A 22,500-nucleotide genomic window follows, 5' to 3' on the forward strand; every position below is an offset into this window, starting at 1 on the left:
GTGCCAAAGAAATACTCTGTCTCAAAAAAATAAAAATAAAATAAAGTAAGAATAAACTCTATTTATATTTTCTGATTAATTCAAAGACAGCACATTTAAGATAGTTTGTTGTGAACTTAGGCAGTTAAGAGTTTTCGTGGTTACCAGTTACTGTCACTAGAGAAAACCCATAGCTTCCAACATTTTCTTGAGTATTTGATATTTTGAATAATTGTGTTTGGATTAAACCTTTTTTAGTTTTTCTTTGGAAATATTAGTAATGTGACAAATGCTAAAGAAGTATACTATAAATTAAAATAGAACCTCTGTAAGTTGACACACAAGGTACTGTAACAAACTGGTCAACATAGAGAGGTGGTCAACATAAGGAACTAGGCCAGCTCTACTGATATCTTATTAAATCATATGTAGTCAAAGCACAATAAAATCATACATACAGTATCATGCATAATCAATACATTTACTGTTTTCTCATGGTTTAATCATTCTTTCTGAAAAAAGAGACAATTTTGGTCTGTTTCTTATTCTTATTACAAACATAAATGGAGAAAGCCCTGTTGACACTGGCTGCATTGCTCAGTGTACCTGGGGATTTTTCCACAGCAAATGACTTCAACTGCGTTATCAGATGCCTGACATCCTCTTCTTTTAGAGTCTTTGTGATTTTTCTGTCATCCTCACTTGCTTTTTCGGCTTTCATCAGCTGTTTCATACACTTCTACTCTGATCTATACTTAGGTCAATATCATTTGGATAGTTGCTTCTGTCTCAGGTTCATTACAAGTTGCCACTTTATCATCCATTGTCACAAACCCTTGAAAATTTACTTCAGATTCTGCCATGGGAGATGAATTGTCTGATGGGACTAAATATTATGCTCTTGGGTTGTGACAAATCCAGCTTTCTTGAAACACTTCTGTATCATTTCTGGCTGAACTGTGGAAGCAGTTTCATCCACTACAGTTTCATCAGCCATGTAGCGGATGAAACTGCTTCCACTGGCAGACCACAGGTTTGTATTTTAGTAATGACCCACCGTAGGAGCTGAGCTTGGTAGTGCATTTTAAATGTTTTAGTGATGCCTGGTCAAGAGGTTGGATTTTGAGGACGTGTTTGGAGGCAGAAATTTCAGTGTTACATTTGTGAGATGATTCTCTAGTGATGACCAGCAGAGTTTCTTCTTCTTCATTTCATGGTTGATAACCCCTTGCCCACTACTCAAATAGGGTACCAGTCACTTGGGAACATTTGTTTGATCTCCCAGTGATGGGGTGGTCTTTGGACTTCAGGTTCTTGAATGCATATATGTGGCTCTGCCAATTTACCAATCACCTTGGCTTTAGTTTCTCTAAAATTCTAGTTTGAGCTAACTTTAAAGGAGAACTGTGAAACATTTTTTGGAAAGTTTTCTGCTCTGCTCTTAAATTTGTCACACCGCATGATGAGGCTCCTGTCAGGCATCACCTTGAAAAAGAGTCCATACTCAATCACTGTTAAAGGTGTCATCATATTTGGACTGTCCGGTGCGGTCTGGGAACTCTTTGATTAACTCTTCCACAACTTCTACTGGAACTTCATTGGATTCTCCACACAAGACTTCTGGGAGATCTAGTGTTGCAGTTTAAATTTCTTGTGTCAACCATCTGATGCTTGGAAATCTGCCACCTGAAATTCTTATATGAATTTTTTAGCATCTTCCTGGATTTTTGGCCCATAGATTCATGTGTTTAACTTCTCTCATTTGTTTGAACTAGCTTACATGGCTTCATTGACATAATTGAGGGAAGTTTTCCTCCTTTCTCGCTGTAGATCCCTACTTTCTTTAGTATCTCTTCAGGTACTCATGTTTACATTTTTGGATGTTATTAACTGTGGTCTTACTAACATCAGAATGTTCTACTGTCTTTCCTTGGCTGCTGTTTTCCAAAAAATGTAGAAAATCAACCTTTTCCATCAATGTCAGCTCTTTGAGTTCTTTCCTTTGGGCCATAATCTCTCACCTAAAATTTTTCAGTAATTTTAGTATGTACCTGTAATTCAGATCAGTCCTTCACATTGAAAAAATATTCTGCAATACATGATAAACATTAGGACAGTAGGCTTAATCCAACACATGGTAATAATAAAATATGAGAAAAGAACTTACACTAAAGAAAGAATAATACAACTAAGGAGCAAAGCCCACATCTTCTACCCCTTGGTGTAGAGTGGACATAACTGGTCATGTTATAAGAGGGTAAATTAATAATGTCTGTCACAGATCAATAGGTCAAGATACAGTTTACAGAGATGGTCAATATACAGAGGTCAGTCTTCCATAGAGTACATGTGGTACATGTCTGGTCTATGAAAATTAGGCCAACTTAAGAAGGTAGACAATGTAGGGAGGTGATCAACTATGGAGGTTGTCGTCTATTTTGGTAATGGATTATGTTAGTCATTGTACTGTATGGGGATATCTAATTAGCTAGAATATGGTGCCAATTTGAATTTCCTCTCCATTAGGAATAGTATAGTTCTCTAATTTCTTTTGAAATGCTAAGAGATCTTAATTGGGCATCATGTTGTTATAGTTTAGTTAAGTATTCAACTGTAATAAGAAATTTTCTTTTTTGTAATTTTGCTCACTTCTTTTTGGGGTCCAGTCATTAGTGTTGGCTTTGAAATTCAGAAGAAGTCACCAAATTGAGAATTGAGATACCTGGGTTTAAAGTTTACTTCTTACCAGCTGTTTTCTGAACTGCTTTTTAAGAGTTTTAAGATGGTATTTCGTAGTCTTATAATAATAATAGTTGTGTTTTTATAGCTTAAAATTGTTTCTGTTGCTTATATTATTTAAAGTTAATATATAGATATATCAGTGACTACCATTTGGTAATAAATACACTTAATTTGAAGTGACTTTTAACTGAAAACATAACTGTTAATTTTAGAAGTAACACTTTAATTAAAAAAATAAGGAATTTGTAATATGTAGAGAAATGTAGCTATACCGTTATGTGATAGAATCACAAATTTGTATTATGCCATGTGATACTAATATCAATCTGGGTATGGAAAGAATTTCTATTGATGGAATCATACCAGATGTTTGAAGATTTAAAGTACTGTAAAAAATAGTAAATAATTCATTATCTTTAAAATGATTGAAAACATGAATTTGGAGAATTAACATATATGCCTGAAAGATTAATTCAAACGTAGATGATGTATTTCCTACTTCATTACCTAAAAGATGAAGAGAAATGTGGAAATGTACAAAGGCCTTTATGAACATTCTGTTTAGATGTTCAGAAAACTAAAATGAGTAATTTGAATTTTTTCCCCTTGATATTGCTTACTAATTCTAAACACCTTATTGAACTGCCTCCTCTATATAAATTATGCAAATTGATAATAGATTATCAGAAAGAGGAAAAATAATTTAAACTTTGGTCACACATTCTGTCCTCCATATTATGCAGTATAATCACTTACTAGTTTTAATCTTATTTTATTAAAACAAATTCATGGAGTTTTTATGTAATAAACATTGTATTATATTAATAAGTTTAATTAGATAGATACATAAAGATGGATATGAAATGATCCTTAATAATTTGGGGATGAATGTATCGGGGATAGAAATTGAAGCATAATGTCCAAGAGTGTTCATAGAAAAAAATGAAATAGATATAGAAAGTGCTAGCCATAAAGTTTCAGTTAGAATTTGAATAAGTTTTGTTGATATTAAAGACTCTACAACACTGGTGTTCTTTTTTTTTTTTTTTTTTGAGACAGAGCCTCAAGCTGTCCCCCTGGGTAGAGTGCCGTGGCATTACAGCTCATAGCAACCTCCAACTCCTGGGCTCAAGCGAGTCTCCTGCCTCTGCCTCCCAAGTAGCTGGGACCACAGGCGCCCGCCACAACGCCCGGCTATTTTTTGGTTGCAGCCATCATTGTTGTTTGGCAGGTCCAGGCTGGGGATTCGAACCCGCCACCTTAGGTGTACGTGGCTGGCGCCTTAGCCGGTTGAGCTATAGGCGCCGAGCCAACACTGGTGTTCTTAAATTTAATGTGCATTTGACTTATTTGGGATTCTCCATAAAAGGCAGATTCTAATTCAGTATGTTGGAGTGAGCCTGAAATACTGCATTTCTAAAGGACCCACAGGATACTTACAGGTCATGATTAATATGTTGAGGAGCAAGGCTCAGTATTGTTCTTTGGAAGTAAGAATAGTAGATGTGGGGTCTCCATCTACAAATCTTTTCCATATACTGTCTTTCTTTTTTTCCCTAAATACGTCTATAATGTAACCAAAACATACCAGTTGGTAGCGCAAATGTAAACTGACAGATACTCTATAAATTTACTCTTTTGAATGACAGATTTAGTTGCTTCTTGGTTCTGTAGGGCAGTTTAAATGGTGTGCAAATAGCCATGGTATTAAATAATGATGGACTTGGTCTTGTGAAGAATTAAAATTATAGTAATTTAAGAAAACATTAACGTATTTACAGTATAAAGTAAATCTGTTTGAAATTATTTGGGGATGTTCCTTAATTTCAGTGGTCAGAGTAACTTGTGGGAGTGGTGCCTCTTTCTCTTATACTCTCTAAAGAGCTATTATCTGCATATAGGGATTATAAATCTACAGAGAATGTATGTGAGCTACCCTCATGGCTGTGTGGTAGAGATTTCTAACATATTAGCTGCTAATACTAATACTATTGCTTGTTACTTTTAAACACTTGAATGTGTTCTTTCAAATGGTAAATATGTTCTGAAATACATGTTGTAAATTTTAACTTGTCAGTTTAAGCCATTTTGTATCATGTTTCAATTAATTTTATTTTAACTAGAATTTTGGGATCTGTGAGAACTGTTCATTTTAACTTTTGTAGGTGAGAGGGGAGACAGAGTCTTACTCTATTGCCCTGGGTTATAGTGCTATGCTGTCATCACAGCTCACAGCAACCTCGAACTCTTGGGCCTAAGCCATGCTCTTGTCTCAGCCTCCAGAGTAGCTGGGATTACGGGTGCCTGCCATAAGGCCTCGCTATTTTTTTAGAGATGGGGGTCTCGCTCTGGCTCAGGCTGGTTTCGAACTCTGTGAGCCACCGCATTTGGCCCTGGCTAGGTTTTCTATGTTTAGCAGAGACTGAGTTTCATTCTTGCTCCGGCTACTCTTGTACTAGTGAGCTCAAGTGATCCTCCAGTCTCTGCCTCCCAGAATGCTAGGATTACAGACACGAGTAATCATATGCATATCATTCCACCTCTTTTTTTGAGTGCTTAAGAATTGTTTCTTTCATTACACAAATATGTGCATGTGTACACATGTGGGCAAACAATAGATGCAGTAGGACCCTAGGTTTAGCATATCAGCTATAGAAGTCATGTGTGAAAAGTTATGAAAATTAAAGTATTGAGAAAATCCTTCAAAATAATTTTCAGAATTTATTTTTCTTATATATGTTTAATTTAAATGTAAAGTACTGTAAAGGGCTAATGTTTTCATGTCCTGTGACATAAATTGTAACAAAGTACAATGGTCCGACATAGACCATTAACTGGAAATACTAATTAGAAATACTTATCTAGAAATACTAATTTTCTAAGTGTCTAAAGTAAGCAATGCCATTTAACAGAGAAAAATTATTTTTTATCACTAATTAAACATTAGATATTTGTGTGGACTTTTTTGTTTTTTAGAGAACCAGAGGACGAAAACGAAGCTTTGTTCCTGAGGAAGAAAAACATGAGGTTGGAATAAGTTACACACTTTTTACACAACCTAAACTTTGAGAAACTGCTTGAAATTATTTCTTTTTTCCACACATCCTGATTTTGTTTTGTTTTATTTCATCCTCCCTTTTATGTTAGGAGAGAGTTCCTAGAGAAAGAAGACAAAGGCAGTCTGTGTTACAAAAGAAGCCCAAGGCTGAAGATTTAAGAACTGAATGTGCAACTTGCAAGGGAACTGGAGACAATGAAAATCTTGTCAGGTAAGCAGGTTGCGAAGACCTAGTGCTTAGGGGATTAGGGTTCCATGTTTATCCTTTCGTTATCACAGATAAAATGAAAAAAACTATAGCGTGGGACCTTTCTTAAAGTATTAGTTAGTGGAAACAGTACTTCAAAAACAGATTTATGTACTTATTAACCTGCCACATATAGTTATACTTTGGGTTTAGATGTTTTAAAAAGAGCAATAATCTGTATTTTAAACAGAGAATTATTTTTCTCTTGACAAGAGAAGTAGATAGTGCTCTGTATATAAAATAATTTGATCTAAACACTTTGTATTAAGATTATGTTTTATGTGTTAAAACAATAAAGTTACTATTCTGTCAGCATATTACTAAAGTTGAAGTTTATTAGCAATAATGAGAGGACAGACTTTTTATTGACAAGAACTGCATTAGCATCTCCCTATTGCTTGCTGAAACGAATGTGTTAAATGCTTCTTTCTTATGAAATAAAGAAAGGTGAAAAGATGGCCTAGGTATATTTTGATTTTTGTTTTGCCTTTTTTATTTCTTTGTTTTGTTTTGGTACTTAAAAAAAAATCAAACGTAAATAAAGCTAATTAGGAATCTTATCTGATGCTGCACAGGGTCCAGAGACTTCTAATTTTAGCCTTTTGCTTCTTTTGCTGAAATGAAGAGATTGCTCAAAACCCTGAATGACATGAGGGATTGTGTGGGTGAAAATAAAAAGAGAGCCTATTTAAAAGAGGGATCAATCTTTCAAAAAAGGAGAGTGACGCAAAGGTTGTATAATATGGTATAGGAACCTTTTCTGATTTCTTTCAAAAATTGTCCTTTGGACTGAGGACATAGAAAATCAGCATTTCATAAAGAATAAACTTATGTGGATAAGATAAATATATTAGTATTGTCATATGTTTTAAAATATTTACTTCTAAGATGATGTAATTTATTTCAGTCATTAAGAATGTAATTTCTGTCTTAATACCTCAAATAAAAGCATGCATTTTTAAATTTTATAAATTTTTTTATACTGTCATTGAGAAAGATAAGGGGAAAGTAAAAATTCCAGTGAAGAAATACAGTGTAGGAAAGTGCTTCAACAAAGTTAAGAAGTCATCGTAGCTGGCCAGTGATTTTTAAGGTAGTTCATGTAGAATGTCGTGGGAGGTATCCTGAAGGTTAAGTGCATTTAAATTTAGGGTAAAGTAGTTTCAAATTCAGAAAATGTGCATGAATAATTCTAATCACAGTATAATTCTTTAAAGTATGTCATAATGAAATTAAGCATAATCATAATATAATAAATTACATAAAACTTAAAGCCACAATATCTTTATATAATGAACAAAAATTTAATTCAGGGTAGTTCCCTTGGGCTTGGGGAGTGCAGTTGAGCAGCTTGATTAGTTTGAAACGGTATATAAAATCTTAAATATCTAGTGATCCCCTTTTTAATTATTTGATCCTATATGAAAATTTACCCTCCTATTAATATTTTTGAGGTACACAATTGATTCAGGACTTTTTGCCTAGGACCTACACAATTTTAACAGTTTTTTTGTTTTGTTATGTTTTTGTCATATATTTGAAACTAAGAACCTAGGAAATCAATATAATTTTTGTTTCAAAAATGACTTTGTAATGGAATATTTCTAACCTATCGTATTTTAGTTGTTTTTTTAAAAATAGGTACTATCTTTCTTCTAATCTTGATAATATTTTTAATGGTGTTATTCTGTTATTAATTTGATTAGTTTCTATCATAAAATTTTTATTTCTAATTTTATTATTGTAATATGCCAGTGTCTAGAATTTTGTGAAAGCCTTCTGGAAGGTACAGATATTTTTATTATTGTAGAAATAATGGATATACAAAGTCTTCTTCTTTGGTTTGACCTTGGTAAGAAAACATAATAGATTTTCTGCAAAGGTTTTAAAGAGGTAATGAAAAATAAATGTTTTATAAATATTATATATTAGTATTTTTGAGAGTAAGACAAGATGGACATCAAGCAACTCCACAAAATCTTTTATGATTATAATATCTTTCTTTAAAAAAATAATTATTTAAGCACTATTATTTTGGGGTTAAAGAAAAATGTTATTTAATATATATATAGACTTCCATATATTTAATAAAATAATCCTATAAGCTAATATCTACCATTTCCCTGACATCTCTTTTATTTGCAACTGGCACCATTATTGTTTGAAAATCATCTCCCTAAAAGTCCACACTTTTGTGATATTAATCTTAAATACTGTGTATACATGCTATTTTTTTAACTTTAATTTTAAGATATTTTTAGTAAGTCTTATTTTCTCTAAAGATATATTTTAGTGCTTGCTCAGAGATACATTATATTGATTGTATATTACTAGATTCTCTTATGAAATTACACATCTTGGGTCATAATAATGTTTTTTTCAATAAACTATTTTTTCAAATTCCTTTGAGTGTACATAACTCAGCTTCAATTTTGAAACCACACTTCTCTATGTAATTCAGGCTATCTAGAAAATTCCTTTTTAATTTTCCTTGCTTTTTCAGTTGTTTGTATATTTTTGTTTGTGGATTTTTTATGTGTCCTTAGGAACTTACATGCAGTTTATCAGTGAAGTATAGTCAGTTCCAACTTTTGTTTTCTGCTCTTCCTGTAAGTTTTTCTGAAGCGTTTGGCAAATAATTATAGTATTTCTGTGCCTCAGTTTCTCCCACCTAATGTACATGATCAGAATCATATTGTGCATCATTATGTAGTTTGTGAATAATTGTTGATTGATAGTAGAGTTCTTTCCATATAAAATATTAGAACAGTAGTAGTATTTAGTAATGAAGAATATGTGTGTGCGCGTGTGTTGAAATAAGGGTCACAATTGGTAAATAAAGCTTCTAGTAATGATAAATACTTCCACCACCACCCCCCCAGAAAATGTACATTTCCTTTTTTTTTTAATCCAGGACTGGGTTTGAACTCGCCACCTCTGGCATATGGGGCTGGCGCCCTACTCCTTTGAGCCACAGGCGCATGCTTGCTTATAATAATAATAATTATAATAATTATAAATAATAAGCCTGCATGCTTATCATTTAACTTGCATGGTAGCAGTAGGATGAGAAATACTGAAAATTTCCAGAGAGTACTGAATGATTTATGCCAGTATGGGTTCTGTGGTAGATGCCTTTTTAGAGCTGGGCTTGGAAGGAAGAAGGTGTGATTCCAGGCACCAGTACATTCCCTGTTTTTGTAAATTTATTTCTGGAATATAGGGGACAAAAGAAATTTGAATTTATTGTTAAATGTTGTTTAAAATGATAAGACTGAAGATTTATAGCATCTTAAGGATTTTTTTTTAAGTTCTAATTTTTTTGCCATCTACTTTTAAAATTTGATTAGAAATTACCTGAAAAGTTTCCAACCCCAAATATATTTCTTATTGTCATTTATTGCACTTTAAATGCTAAAGCCCAGGTGAAACTCTGCCATGGATATGTGGCTTCTTTTTAGACATTTATCTGTGATAGTTATTCTTTATTGGTAGTGGTTATGTACCCAATTAGTGATAACCTTATTTATTTTTGTTTTCAACAGTTTCTAGTACATTTAATATTCAGTAATGCCTGATAAATGAGTGATAAATGCCTGATCTCCACATAAATAATGACTGAAATAATAAATTTTTATTATTATAATTTAATTCTAGAACAAATTAAGCCACTAAATGTAAGTATTTGATGAAGAAGTGAATTGCTTTCATGTCACTAGTGGATTTTTTTTTTCCGGTGTGTTAGATAAAGAAATAGTACCCACAGATTAATTGCTGCATCTATAAAAAAGTAAAAATGATATGATTCCTCTCCTTAAACATATTCGAGAGAGAGAAGGTGGGTCTTTTTTCTTCATGAGTCTTTATTAAACTATCGAATCAGGAATAACACCAAACATAAAATTCAATTTTCTCTTAACTGTGCAAATCAAATGTGACACATTCCATTACTTAATGACAGGACAGAAGGAGAAAAAGGTTTCCAAAAACTAAGAACCCTAGACTGTATGAGCCCTTTTAAATAGCATATTTAATTTTATTGTGGTATTGTGGTCATTATTCAGAAGCCTTGGTGGTAGGAAATAATCTATGAAGCTATTTCACTTTTATGGTTAATTCTCAACTATTAAATGCTTGCTATATTCTCTGTGTTTGAGTGTATAGCAAATTATAAAGGTATTGAACCATTTCGTTATAAGGTTAAGATGTCAGTTGGTTTCTCAACAATGGTTTTAGCACTTTTATCACATTTTAAACATCTGGTTTGAGAATGCTTCCCATTTCCAAACATAATTTGATTTTGTCATAAATCGTTAGGGTCACCCACAAGAATTGATACACAGAGAGAACAAAAAAAATGTGTACATGTTTTAAGTGATTGTGTCTATGTATTACTCTGAAAGTTGACTTGAAGGTATTATTAGTGGTCAGATATACCTAGACATGCTCTGCACATTTCACCTACAATTTTTATACTTTATGGGAATGAATGATTTTATTTTCAACAAGATCTCTTAAAATGTATATACATTTTTTTTGTACTCTCAACATATTTTCATTTCAAATAGTCTCATTCTGATTTTTTTGCTCTTAATTAATTTTTCTCTTCTAGCTAATAGGCAGGTTTGTAGACTGCCTCAGTCATAACTGGAGGGGTTTTCTCCTAGAAATTTGATTAGACTGAGAATAAAGCTAAAATTGATTATAAATTTAGTTATTATTTTCTTAGAAATGGATTACTTTAAATTAAAAAATGAAACCTAGTTTATTCTCTTGAGATCAGTTCGGATTGTGTTTGATAAATTTCACAAAATAGATTTAGTTACTTTAATTTGATTATATACTTGCTAAATTACTATTTCTTATACATTTACCATATATTAATCACTCCTAATGCTAATAAAATTTGTGTATTCATTTAATAATACCATGATTGTGAAATGATGATGGAAATTTATATTACTTGGAAATTTGCAAATTAAAACTAAGAATCAAATATAGGTCTTTAAAATGATTTATGTCTTCTAATAAATTTTAAATGCATTAAAGCTAGACATTTCCTGCATAAGGACAGTCTTGGATAAACTTGGATAAACTGTTTCTGGTCTTTACCTCTATCAGCAATTTCCAGGATTAGGAAATAGACTTTTAAACATAAAGGTCTGTTTCTGGACTTTGTATTATATTCCATTGACTTAGGAATTTATTCCTATTCAGTAATAACTGTCTTGATTACTGAGGTCTTATAGTGAGCTGTTTTTTTATTCTAGATACTTTGCATTTTCATATAAATGTTAGAAATGGCTTGTCATTTTATTTAAAAAAAAGCCTGATTACTGGATATAACACCAAAAGCACAGTTAAAGCACAAGTAAACAATAGCATCAAAAAATTAGATAAGTTGAACATTTAAAATTAAGAGATTTTGGGTATCAAAGAACATTATCAACAGAGTAATAAACAACCCACAGAATGGGAGAAAATATTTGCAAGTCATGTATTGGATAAAAGATTGACTTTGGGAATGTATAAGGAACTTACATAACTCAACAACAAGAAAACAACCCCATTAAAAATAGGCAAAGGGCTTGAAAAAACTTTCTCCAAAGAAGATATACAAACAGCCAATAAGTGCATAAAAAGACACTCAGCATCTGGGCAGTGCCTGTGGCTCAAAGGCGTAGGGTGCTGGCCCCATGTGTCAGACGTGGCAGGTTCAAACCCAGCCCTGGCCAAAAACTTAAAAAAGAAAAAAGATACTTAAAAAAGAAAAAAATACTAATTATTAGCATCACTAATAATTAGGGAAATGGAAATCAAAACCACAGTGAGATACCACCTTACGTCATTTAGGATAACCATCATTGAAAAAACAGAAAATAGCAGGTGGTTGCAAGAATGTGGAGAAATTGAAACCCTGGGTGTTTCTGGTGGGAATGTAAAATTGTTATAGAAAACAGCATTGCAGTTCCTAAAAACATAAATACAGGATTTCCATTTGATCAACTAATACTGCTTCTGGCTACATACACAAAAGTATTGAATACGAGTACTCAAATATTGGTATGCCTGTGTAGCATTATTCACACTGGGCATCTGCATCTGGTGAGAACCTTAGGCTGCTTCCACTCATGGTGGAAGGTGAAGGGATGCCAGGGTTTGATAGGGATCACATGTTGAGAGAGGAAGCAAAAGAAGGAAGTTGGGAGGGGTCCCAGGTTCTTTTAACAAGCAGCTCTCTGGGGCACTAACAGAGAACTTATCCCCAAGGGATAAGGATGAGCTGATTAATCTCATCATGAAAATCTGTCTGCATGATCCACATACCTCCCATTAGGTCCACTAATATTGAGGATCAAATGTAGCATGAATTTTGGAGGTGACAAACATCCAAACCAAAGTGTACATACACTGAAGTATTTATTATACAGTCTTAAAAGGAATACAATTCTGACACGTTATAACATAGATGAACCTTGGGATTATACTAAGTGAAATAAGCCAGTCAAAGAAGAACAAATTTCATATGGTTCCGTTTGTATGAATTTCCTAGAGTAGTGTCGCTTGGGGAGGGAGGAATGGGAATTTAGTGTTAATGGGTACAGAATTTCATTCAGAGAAGATGAAAAAGTTCTGGAGATGGACAATGGTGATGCTCATACAACAATGCAAATATAATTAATGTCACAGATCTTTTTAGTTAAAAAATGGTTAAAATGGTGAATTTTATGTATACTACAATTATCTTTAAATAAAAAGCCATTACAATTTTAACTGGATTGGAAGCATTAACATTTTAACCGTGTTTAGTCTTTCAATCTATGAACTTGGTATATCTCTCCATTTATTCAGATAGTTAGATAATCTTTATTTTTTCTGATTAATGTTGTTTTCAGTGTAGAAGTCTTGTGTATCTTTTACTACATGTATTTCTGAGTATTTGTTTTGGATATTATTGTATGGGATATTTTTAATATTTTCTGTTTATGTTAGAGTTGAGAGCTACCAAGTGGCCCATTGGGGTAATAATCCATATTGTAAGTAATAAACTTTTCTTTTATTACTGCAGTAGTATAAGCATGAAGCTAGGCAGGAAACATTGGTAGCTCCTGAATATTACATTTTTCCCCTCTGAATAGTATAGGGTAAGTGTCATATAGATTAGTGCAAAAATTAACTATTCCTCTCCCCATGGTACTCCAAGGAGGAATTAACTCTCACTGCTGTTTGAGCCCCAAACAGAAGCCTTCTATTTTATGGATCTGGGTGATGGTGTGTGTGTGGGCATGTGTATGGTGTGGTGGTGGTGATGGTAGGACTAATAGCTAGGAAATGGAAAAGTACTCAGTCACAATGGAGAAAAGTGTCTTCAGGTGCCCTCAGTAATAAGGCGGTCTTGGCACAGGTACAAGAACAGTGTTCAGTAGAACTTCCCACACACCTGTCTTTTACCAGGGAGGCTTCAAAAGTTGAATCAACATTGCAAATTTGGGATAACCCTTCCTAGTCATGATGTACTTGCATGTTGCCTCTTCATTTTGAGATTGTGTTTGTTAGTATTTTGATAAAAGTTGTGTATCTGTATTGATTAAAAGTATTTCTTCAGTTAATTTCTTTTTTTGTAAAGTCTTTAACAGTCTTTTATTACATAATACTGTCATTGTGAACGGAGTTGGAAATTGTTCTCAACTTTTTTGTTTTTAAAGCATTTGTTTACATTATTGTATCTTGATTAAATTTTGAAAGAATTTTCCAGTGAAAATTGAGAGAACGTTTCTGATAAGGAATTAATTTTTTTTTTTTTTTTTGAGACAGAGTCTCAGTCACCCTGGGGTTTAATGCTGTGGCATTATAACTCATAGCAACCACAGACTTTTGGGCTCAAGCAATCTCTTGCCTCTGCCTCCTGAGTAGCTGGGACTACAGGCACCTTGCCACAATGTCCGGCTATTTTTAGAGACAGAGTCTTGCCCTTACTCAGGCTGGTCTTGAACTCCTGAGCTTAAGTAATCTGCAGAGTGCTAGGATTATAGGCGTGAGGCACCACACCTGGCCAATGAATTCATTTTTAAAATATATGTATTGAAATTTTTTTTCTTTCATTTTGTGTCAGGTTTAATAAGCGTGTTTTGCAAGTAATTTATTCATATCATCTAAGTTCCCAGTTGCTTCTTTCCAGTGTATCAGCACCATCACATTTTAAAAAATCATTCCTTGTAAGACTATACCAGTATTTATTTCTTTCATGTGTTGTTTCTAATTTGTATGACACCATGTTGATCTTGCATTAATTGCCCTGGGAACCCTCATAAAATTCCACATCAAGTTGTCATCCACTTGTTTGTAAATTATGTTAATGTCTATGAATTATTTTTGCTTTTTTCACTAGATGAATGTAGAGTCTGGGCCTTCCATTCATTTCTGATGGCTCTCAGAGTATGACTCAGGCAGTTAATTCATAATAAATGTTTGTAAAATTAATTTACTGATGCATTGCTGTAATCTATACATGTTTGTAACTTTATACATTTGAAATAGTTTATAATCTCTTTTCTGGCAGAGGTATTTCTTTAATTCCTGATTGGTTTTATTTTTAAAAAATTAAAAACTTTTAAAATTATTAAATACAAATTTAAAAATAGTACATATTGTTATAAGCAAGAGTAATAGATAACAAACAATGATTTGATTAACTAATGATTCCTTATTTTTTGGTAGTTGTTTACTGAACTGAGAGTAAGGAGGTCTCCACTAGTTCAAACTTGTCACTTAACAATTTTACAATTTTAAGCAAGTTGCTTAATCTCTATGGATATCAGTTTCCTTATTTCAGGAGAGGACCTTAGGGTATATTATCTCTAGGGTTTAACACACTAGCTCTAGTATTTAAAAACTGTATGATATTCCAAGTTCCCGAATCCATGCAACCTGTTTGTTTATATTTAGTCACAATCTTCTTGTGTAAAAACATACTCTCAGTAATATCTCTTTCAAGGATACCCTGCAATTGTTAAAATGGGATTATTTTTCCTGATTAAATCTCTTAGAATTGACACTGGTGTTCTAGTTGTGTCTGTCTTTTAGATAGTGTAGAAGAAAATAAGTGAGTTCCAAAACCTGCTTCCTTTGCTAAATAGCAAATTTTTAAAAAATGAATAACTATTAGGATCTAATTTTCATCCCATAAAATTTCACGTTATAAAGGTAAAGCTTAATGATTTTTAATAAATTTATAGAGTTGTTCAGCCATCACTATAATCCAATTTTGGCATATTTCCATTACCTCAGAAAGTACTTTTGAGTTCGTTATCAATCTCAGCCCCAGTCTCCAGATTTAGGTGACCACTACAAACGTTCTTTTGTCGCTGCTTTCTTATAACCATGAGAGATGTTTACGCTGTCTAACTTATTGTTGCTTCCCCAATTCTAATGCACTAAGGGAACTTTTAATTAAGGAAATACTAAAGTCTTATAATGTGAAAGAGATATTTGTTCTTCAACTCAGTATTTTTAATGTTGGATATTTAAAAAGGGAACTTGATAAATTTATAGAAAGAGCCTAGATTTTATTAAATTTTGAAGTATCTTTCTGTACTTTGAGAGATAGTACTGTATAATGAATGATTAAGCATGAGTATTTATAGCCATTCTGCTGGATTTGAAAGCTGTTTCTGTTATTTGTGAACTCTGCCTTTTTCTTCCTCACCTATAAAACAACAATAGTACCTACTCCATGGGTTGATTGGATGATTAATGAGATAATATCATGATTATCTCATGATGATGATTGGATGATTAATGGATGATTAATGAGATAATACAAGTAAATGGCTCAGTACAATAGATGGAAAATGGTAAATGTGCTACATACACAAGCAACAACTCTAATAAAACACTTATATAATGCTTATTTATGTATCAGCCATCTGAACATGTATGTATTAAATCATTTAGCTACCCTGTGAAGTAAACAGTATCATCTCCTTTGAATTGATAAGGAAACTAAGGCATAGAGAGCTGAAATAACTTCCCAAAAGTTGCATAGTGAGAAAGTGATAGAATTGTGATTCAAATTTAGGAAGTCTGGCTCTAGAGTTAATGACCCTAATCCCTACATCCTCAGCGTAATTTACATTTTATCCTTGTAGTTGGAGAAAACTTGCCTTTGATAAATAAATGTATTTGTTTTGGCTAAATGATGACATTCCTGTCATGATCATATCTGATGTTTTATTGTCTTTATTTTATGGTTTTCCAGACTATTTTTAATGTTCTTTGAGATTTGGGGACTGTAATCTTTATTTTCTTAAACATTTATTTGATTATCTTTAATATTAAATGGATTTATTAAAATATATTAACTGCTTTTAACTTTAAATGTCATCAGTTTCTTTATGTTTTATATTGAATGAGCATCATAGCACTATTAATGGAACTGAACTAATCTGTATAGATGCTTATCTCTGGAATATTTGCTTTTTTGCAACGCTTTTTCAGATAATTTTAAGATATGTTATTATCTCATTGGTATATGAACATGATATATTACATGGTATTTATACTGTATATGCACATATTAAAGTGGCACATGTGGTACATATTTAATTCACACTTAATACACACATTTACTACCTTTTTTTCCATTTTTTAAAAATTTCAGTAAATTTGGGGAGTACACGTGGTTTTTAGATACACAGATGAATTGCAAAGTCAGGACTTTTGGTACTTATATATACCTGACACCCAAATAATATATATTGTACCTAATAGGTAATTTTTGCAACCTCCCCCCTTCTGAGTCTCCAAAGTCCCCTATATATTTTGAAGTTGCTATTTGGGAAATTCTGTGATGGCATGCATACTTTTACTTTTTGGTCATTAGCAGTTTTAATTGTGGCCATCTGTTTACTAATGCTCTTATAGTCTGTCTTGTCTTTAATAACAACAAGCATCGTTACTCTAATTGTAGATTGAAGACACTTCTAAATAATATTGGCATAATGATGAAATTTTAGGGAGGTAAGTATTTGAATTGACCACTAGCTCTGCAAAAAAAGCCAGTTTACAATCACCTTGTGTTTGCATTTTGTGAATTAAATATGGAGAACAGATTATAACTCTCATACATTGAGCCTCTTTTTTACTGTTATGTGAGGGGTCATTATTATTTTTTTGGTAGAGGAGAGGATATTTGAGTAGAACAATACGAGATATACAAAGAATTGCAGTTATTTGAGATTATATAAGCTTAGTAAATATAAGAACATTCCCTATTTCAAAATCTTCATAAAATAAATGTCAATTTGTTCCTCAGTTAAGAAATCTTCTTTTTTTCAGGCCCGAGGGCCTCGTCCATCCTTGTCAAGGGGAGTGCTAACCTTCTTTCCTTTCATACAACACCTCAGTTAAGAAATTTTGTAGCATTAAGTTGATTCTCGCTTCAGCATACATGAAACTGAGACATAAATTTCAAGACATGGCCTCAGGATTACAAAACCTTATGGTAATCTTGTTCAAGTATTAAAATGTGTGTGTGGCTGGTGTGTGCATGTGTGTGTGTTTTAAGCCTGATATTTGGACAGAAATGATATTTGAATCAGAAAAATTAGAAAATCTGTTTTCTGATTAAGGATAGAAAAGAGAAGTTATCAAACTTCATTTTCTTCCTTATTTCTTCTTTACTTTATTCTTTAGATATACTATATATCATGAGCTTATCCCCTGTTTTCCCCTTAATATTGTTGATATATATGGAAAGGTTGTTAACTAGGAAAGCCAGGATGATAGTTTTTGTAATTATTAAGGGATAGTCTCCCCCACCCCCAATTTTTTGAGCAAAGGTAGTGCATTTAATATTTACCTAAGGGATAAACAACAACAAAATAAGCCTAACTTGAAAATTTCATTAGTAATTAGGAGAAAAGGAAGAGTGAAGGCATAGGGCTAAAATTGAAGGGTTGAAATTTTTGGTAAGGCTCTGCCAAGAAGAGGCTTTGTAACCATCAGAAATTCAAAGAACCTCTCTGAGAACCATTGGTCTTACTTATAGGATGAACAAGGTGTTAGATTGATTTGAAAATTGCTTTTAATTTTTACATTCCATGATTCTATGATATTATAGGAAAGAAGAGGAGAAAGAAATTTGAAAATGCAAACTGTTATCCAAGTATAAGGAATTCTGAATCATTTATAGAATAAACCACCCTACTGATCATGATATTTTTAATTGTATTATTAACTCATAATATTTTTCTAATTTGATTTTAGTTACATATTTTATAGGCAATAGCCTATCAAAAATATGTGAATTATTATAAGGCAATACTTTTCATTTATTGCTCATTGAGTCAAGTTTATAAGAAATGTTTTACAGTAGAAAATATTTTAATCTGAAAAGTTTATCTTTTTCTTTCTATAAAACTAGATTGAGCTTATAAATATAATAAAATATGTTTCTAGATTAAAATGAGTTATATCATCTAGGTAAGTACTTGTAGTATTTCTCATATTCTCTTTATATAGCTACTAATGTGCAATATGTGATTGCTTTTCATGTTAATTCTTAAGTGCCTAAATCCATTTTGTGAAACAGTTTAAAGGTTCAATTACATTTATCCTAAACTGACGTGAATTAAGGTTATCAGTTTCTGAATTAGCTTTTTCTATCACAGTGTACTTATAAGGATTTAAATCTAAAATAGTATACCTATATATACACAGCAGGCTCCCTTTCAGAATATGTTTCCTCTATTTTTGTTCTCCTCTCTAGACTGACCTTATGTATTATTGAGAAAACATATAAGTGAGAATTAGGTTGTCATTGTAAAATGGCTTGGTAGCTGGCTTTTACCATCGCATACAAGTAGAGTAGTTATTCTAAATCACAACATCACTTTCAGCCAGATAACCACTAAAATCACTGCAATGTGGTTTTGTGAAAATGCCATAATCCTTCAAATACCACATTAAACTGAGAGAAAAAAACATCAGTAGTGCCTGCACAGTTACGTAGATGGATGAGCCATGAACCAAGTCAAAAGATGTTCTAAAGCACAGTAACCTTTTCCTTGATGTGTGCACTTCCCATTACATTTTTGACACAAAATGTTGCTGAATGATTTAATGATGACATTTTGTTTTGCTGACTTTTCTTTTCTTCATTAAAAAGAAACTAAAGCTAGGGTGGGAGTGTAGGGCAAGAGTGACCAAGCACAGAATTCTGTAATAGGAATCTCTGTTTTCAAAATAATAAAATATTTTAGGAGCATCACTTTTCTCCTTTTATTTTGTATGTTAACAGTAATATACAAAATTATTTAGTGTTTATTATTTTGTCAAAAATAGCAGCGTTTATTCCTTAAAGGCAATTCTTTTTCTCTATTCATCATCATCTTTTTTTTTTCTTCCTAGTAGTCCTTGATCATAAATGACATGTCAGTAAGTCAGAAAAGCTTTGTTTTAGTAATGATATAGACGTTATTTATTACGTGTAACTGGAAAAGTATCCTACTTTTTTGATAGTCACTTTGATTGTATTTTACTAGAATTAATTTTACAAAGAAACAAAATATACATAAGCTAGGTGGTCTAAATGATTAATTCCTGTTAACTTTGAGAGGGTACTTTCTATTAGGAGTGAATGTCATAAAGTTATCCCATGTAAATAAAATAAGTTCAAGGTTTATTTGCACCTATGAAAATATACTAAGTGTAGTTAAATAGAGAAAGTAACTTGACAAAGTAACAGTTGAAAAGATTTTTACAGCATTAAATTTTCAGTTGTAGTGTTGATGTGGAGTATCTGGGTGTGGGCCCTGTCACACATTTATTTAAAAAACAAACATATATTAAAAACTTGAGGATTTATTTTTCCCTTGCATGTTTGTTAGTATCTCACTTAAAAAAAATCATCAGATAGTGTTTGACTAAGCACTACTTTGGTTTGTAGTTTTTCAGTCAATATGCCATCTGTTGTTCCTTCACCCAACTGAGTAGCTTTTGACTATCATTCGAAGTCTACATGTAGATTAGATTTAGGGGGTTTGTTTGTTTGTTTGTTTTGAGACGTCTTTCTCTGTTGCCCAGGCGAGAATGCAGTGGTGTCTGCAACCTCAAATATCTAGAAATCCTCCTGCCTTAGTCTCCCAAGGTTTAGGACATGGTCATGGGCCATCATGTGCTGCTGTTTTTTCTGTTTTTATAGACACTGGGTCTTGCTCTTGCCTAGGCTGGTTTCCTTAAATTCCTGGCCTCAAACAATCCTCTTTGAACTTCAGTCTCCCAGAGTATGAGGATTATAACATACATATAGAATTAGCACAGTTTTTATGTAAGAGTGTTCTTTATGGCAGTCTTCATAATAGTGAAAAATGTTTGAAACCAACATAAATTCCTATTAAGGAAATGGTTATATGAATTATGGCACCACACCCAGCCAAGATTTAGTTTTTTAACAAATATTGACATTGCTGCTTTTTCTCCCAGATATTTCAAAATAAAGTTGACATTTAGCTTAGTAATTCATTATCTTCATTTTAATCTTATTTAATACTTGCGAACAACTCTTCTTAGATCAAAAGAACTAATCAGCACCATGTAGTAGGGATATCCTTTCGGTTTCAACTAAGAATGATTTAAGTGCTTTGTTAGTGTTAAATTGTTGAGCAGGCCATCGAGTACAAAGTCCTGAATTTTGAATATAGAGGAAATTTCTAAAGAGTTGGACTATGTATTTTCATTTAGCTATCTCATTTAATACCTATTATTTATTCCATGTGTTAGTGGTGCTACCAGAGTGAGGAAGATAATTTCTTTTTTTTTTTTAATTAAATCACAGCTGTGTACATTAATGCAATCATGGGGCACAATGTGCTGGTTTTATATACCATTTGAAATATTTTCATCAAACTGGTTAACATAGCCTTTACTGCATTTTCTTAGTTATTATTTTAAGACATTTAGTTCTACACTTAGTAAATTTAACATGTACCCTTGTAAAATACACCATAGGTGTGGTCCCACTAAATACCCACCCTTCACCCCCCCCCTCCCTATTCTCTCCTCTTTCCCCTTCTTCTTGGGCTATTGCTTTCATATGAAAGCTATAAATTGGTTTCATAGTAGGACTGAGTACATTGGATACTTTTTCTTCTATTCTTGAGATACTTTGCTAAGAAGAACATGTTCCAGTTCCATCTATATAAACATGAAAGAGGTAAAGTCTCCATCATTTTTAAAGGCAGCATAAAATTCCATGGTGTATATATATACCACAATTTATTAATCTATTCATGGATTGATGGGCACTTGGGCTTCTTCCAAGACTTAGCAATTATGAATTGGGCTGCAATAAACATTCTGTGCAAATATCTTTGTTATAAAGTGATTTTTGGTCTTCTGGATATAGACCCAGTAGAGGAATGGAAGAATTGAATGGCAGGTCTATTTTTTAGATCCCTAAGTGATCTTCCAAATCAGGAAGATAATTTCTAAAACATTATTATTGTTATCTATAGAGTGCTGCTGATGATTTGGCCTATTGTGATAGTGGAAGATACCAAAGAAGTATTTGTAAGAAATTTATCACTCTAGTTTGGAAAATGAGACAAGCACATGGAAATTTGTAATGTCCTGGTAGTAGAAAATTAAAGAGGAATGACTTTTCTGGAAAATAATTTAGCAATATGAATCAAAGGCATTAAGCATGGCAGTACTGTTCTTACAGCAACAGCACTTGTAGGAATCTTTCTAGAGGAATATTCAAAAATTAGCACAGTTTTTATGTAAGAGTGTTATTTATGGTGCTCTTCATAATAGTGAAAAGTGTTTGAAACCAACATAAATGCCTATTGGGGAAATGGTTATATGAATTATGGCATACCATAAATTTCTTTTCCCTCATTTGACCACTTATTTAGCCATTTTATTTATTTATTTTTTCTACTCTCCATGTTCCCCCATTCACAATACAGATCAGGCATGGGGTATTGGCTGGGGTGTACATAGGTTAGGTTTACTCTGTCTTCTCTTTCTATATGGTCAGTGTAAGAACACAGCCTCTAGTAAGCACCAAGAGGTCTTACTTAGCTATTTAAAAAGAGTGTTTAAGGTGCAGGAAAACCTTAACATAAGTTTAAGTTAAAAATATTCCATTTCTGTTTAGGATTTATGATCCTAATTTTATATAAAATATATGTTTTAAAGCTTTCTATATTTTTAAGGATTTTTAATAGTGAATGTACCTTTTATAATGGGAAAAATGGTTTGAAAAAGTAAATAGCATACATAGAATTCAGATAGGAGACTCTGGGTATTAGATAAGAGGTCAGATCAGATTGGGAAAATTGAAAGTTCAGCTGAACCATGAATCTCTTATGACTTGCCTTAAAAATCAATTTCATGGCTCGTCAACTGGCTAAGGCGCCAGCCACATACACCTAAGGTGGCGGGTTCGAATCCCCAGCCCGGACCCGCC

General features: G+C 32.6%; 1 protein-coding gene, 1 non-coding gene and 1 pseudogene across 2 annotated transcripts in view; 1 reads left to right on the forward strand and 2 right to left on the reverse strand.

Moving 5' to 3' along the window:
• The window catches only part of PHF14 (PHD finger protein 14), a 194,424-nt gene that overhangs the window by 85,085 nt on the left and 86,839 nt on the right, over positions 1 to 22,500 (forward strand). The window contains exons 15-16 of the mRNA XM_012812504.2: positions 5,698 to 5,748; positions 5,869 to 5,990. Of these exons, the coding sequence (XP_012667958.1) occupies positions 5,698 to 5,748; positions 5,869 to 5,990 (173 nt within the window). The remainder of the gene's footprint in view (positions 1 to 5,697; positions 5,749 to 5,868; positions 5,991 to 22,500) is intronic.
• LOC111722023 lies at positions 17,316 to 17,426 on the reverse strand (annotated as a pseudogene).
• Positions 21,973 to 22,104, reverse strand: LOC111721997. Its single transcript, XR_002770970.1, has one exon. It is a non-coding gene; the product is annotated as a small nucleolar RNA SNORA51 (small nucleolar RNA).

This window comes from Otolemur garnettii, unplaced genomic scaffold (genome assembly GCF_000181295.1).
Source record: "Otolemur garnettii isolate 467f Iridium unplaced genomic scaffold, OtoGar3 scaffold00005, whole genome shotgun sequence".
NCBI classification, from domain to species: domain Eukaryota; kingdom Metazoa; phylum Chordata; class Mammalia; order Primates; family Galagidae; genus Otolemur; species Otolemur garnettii.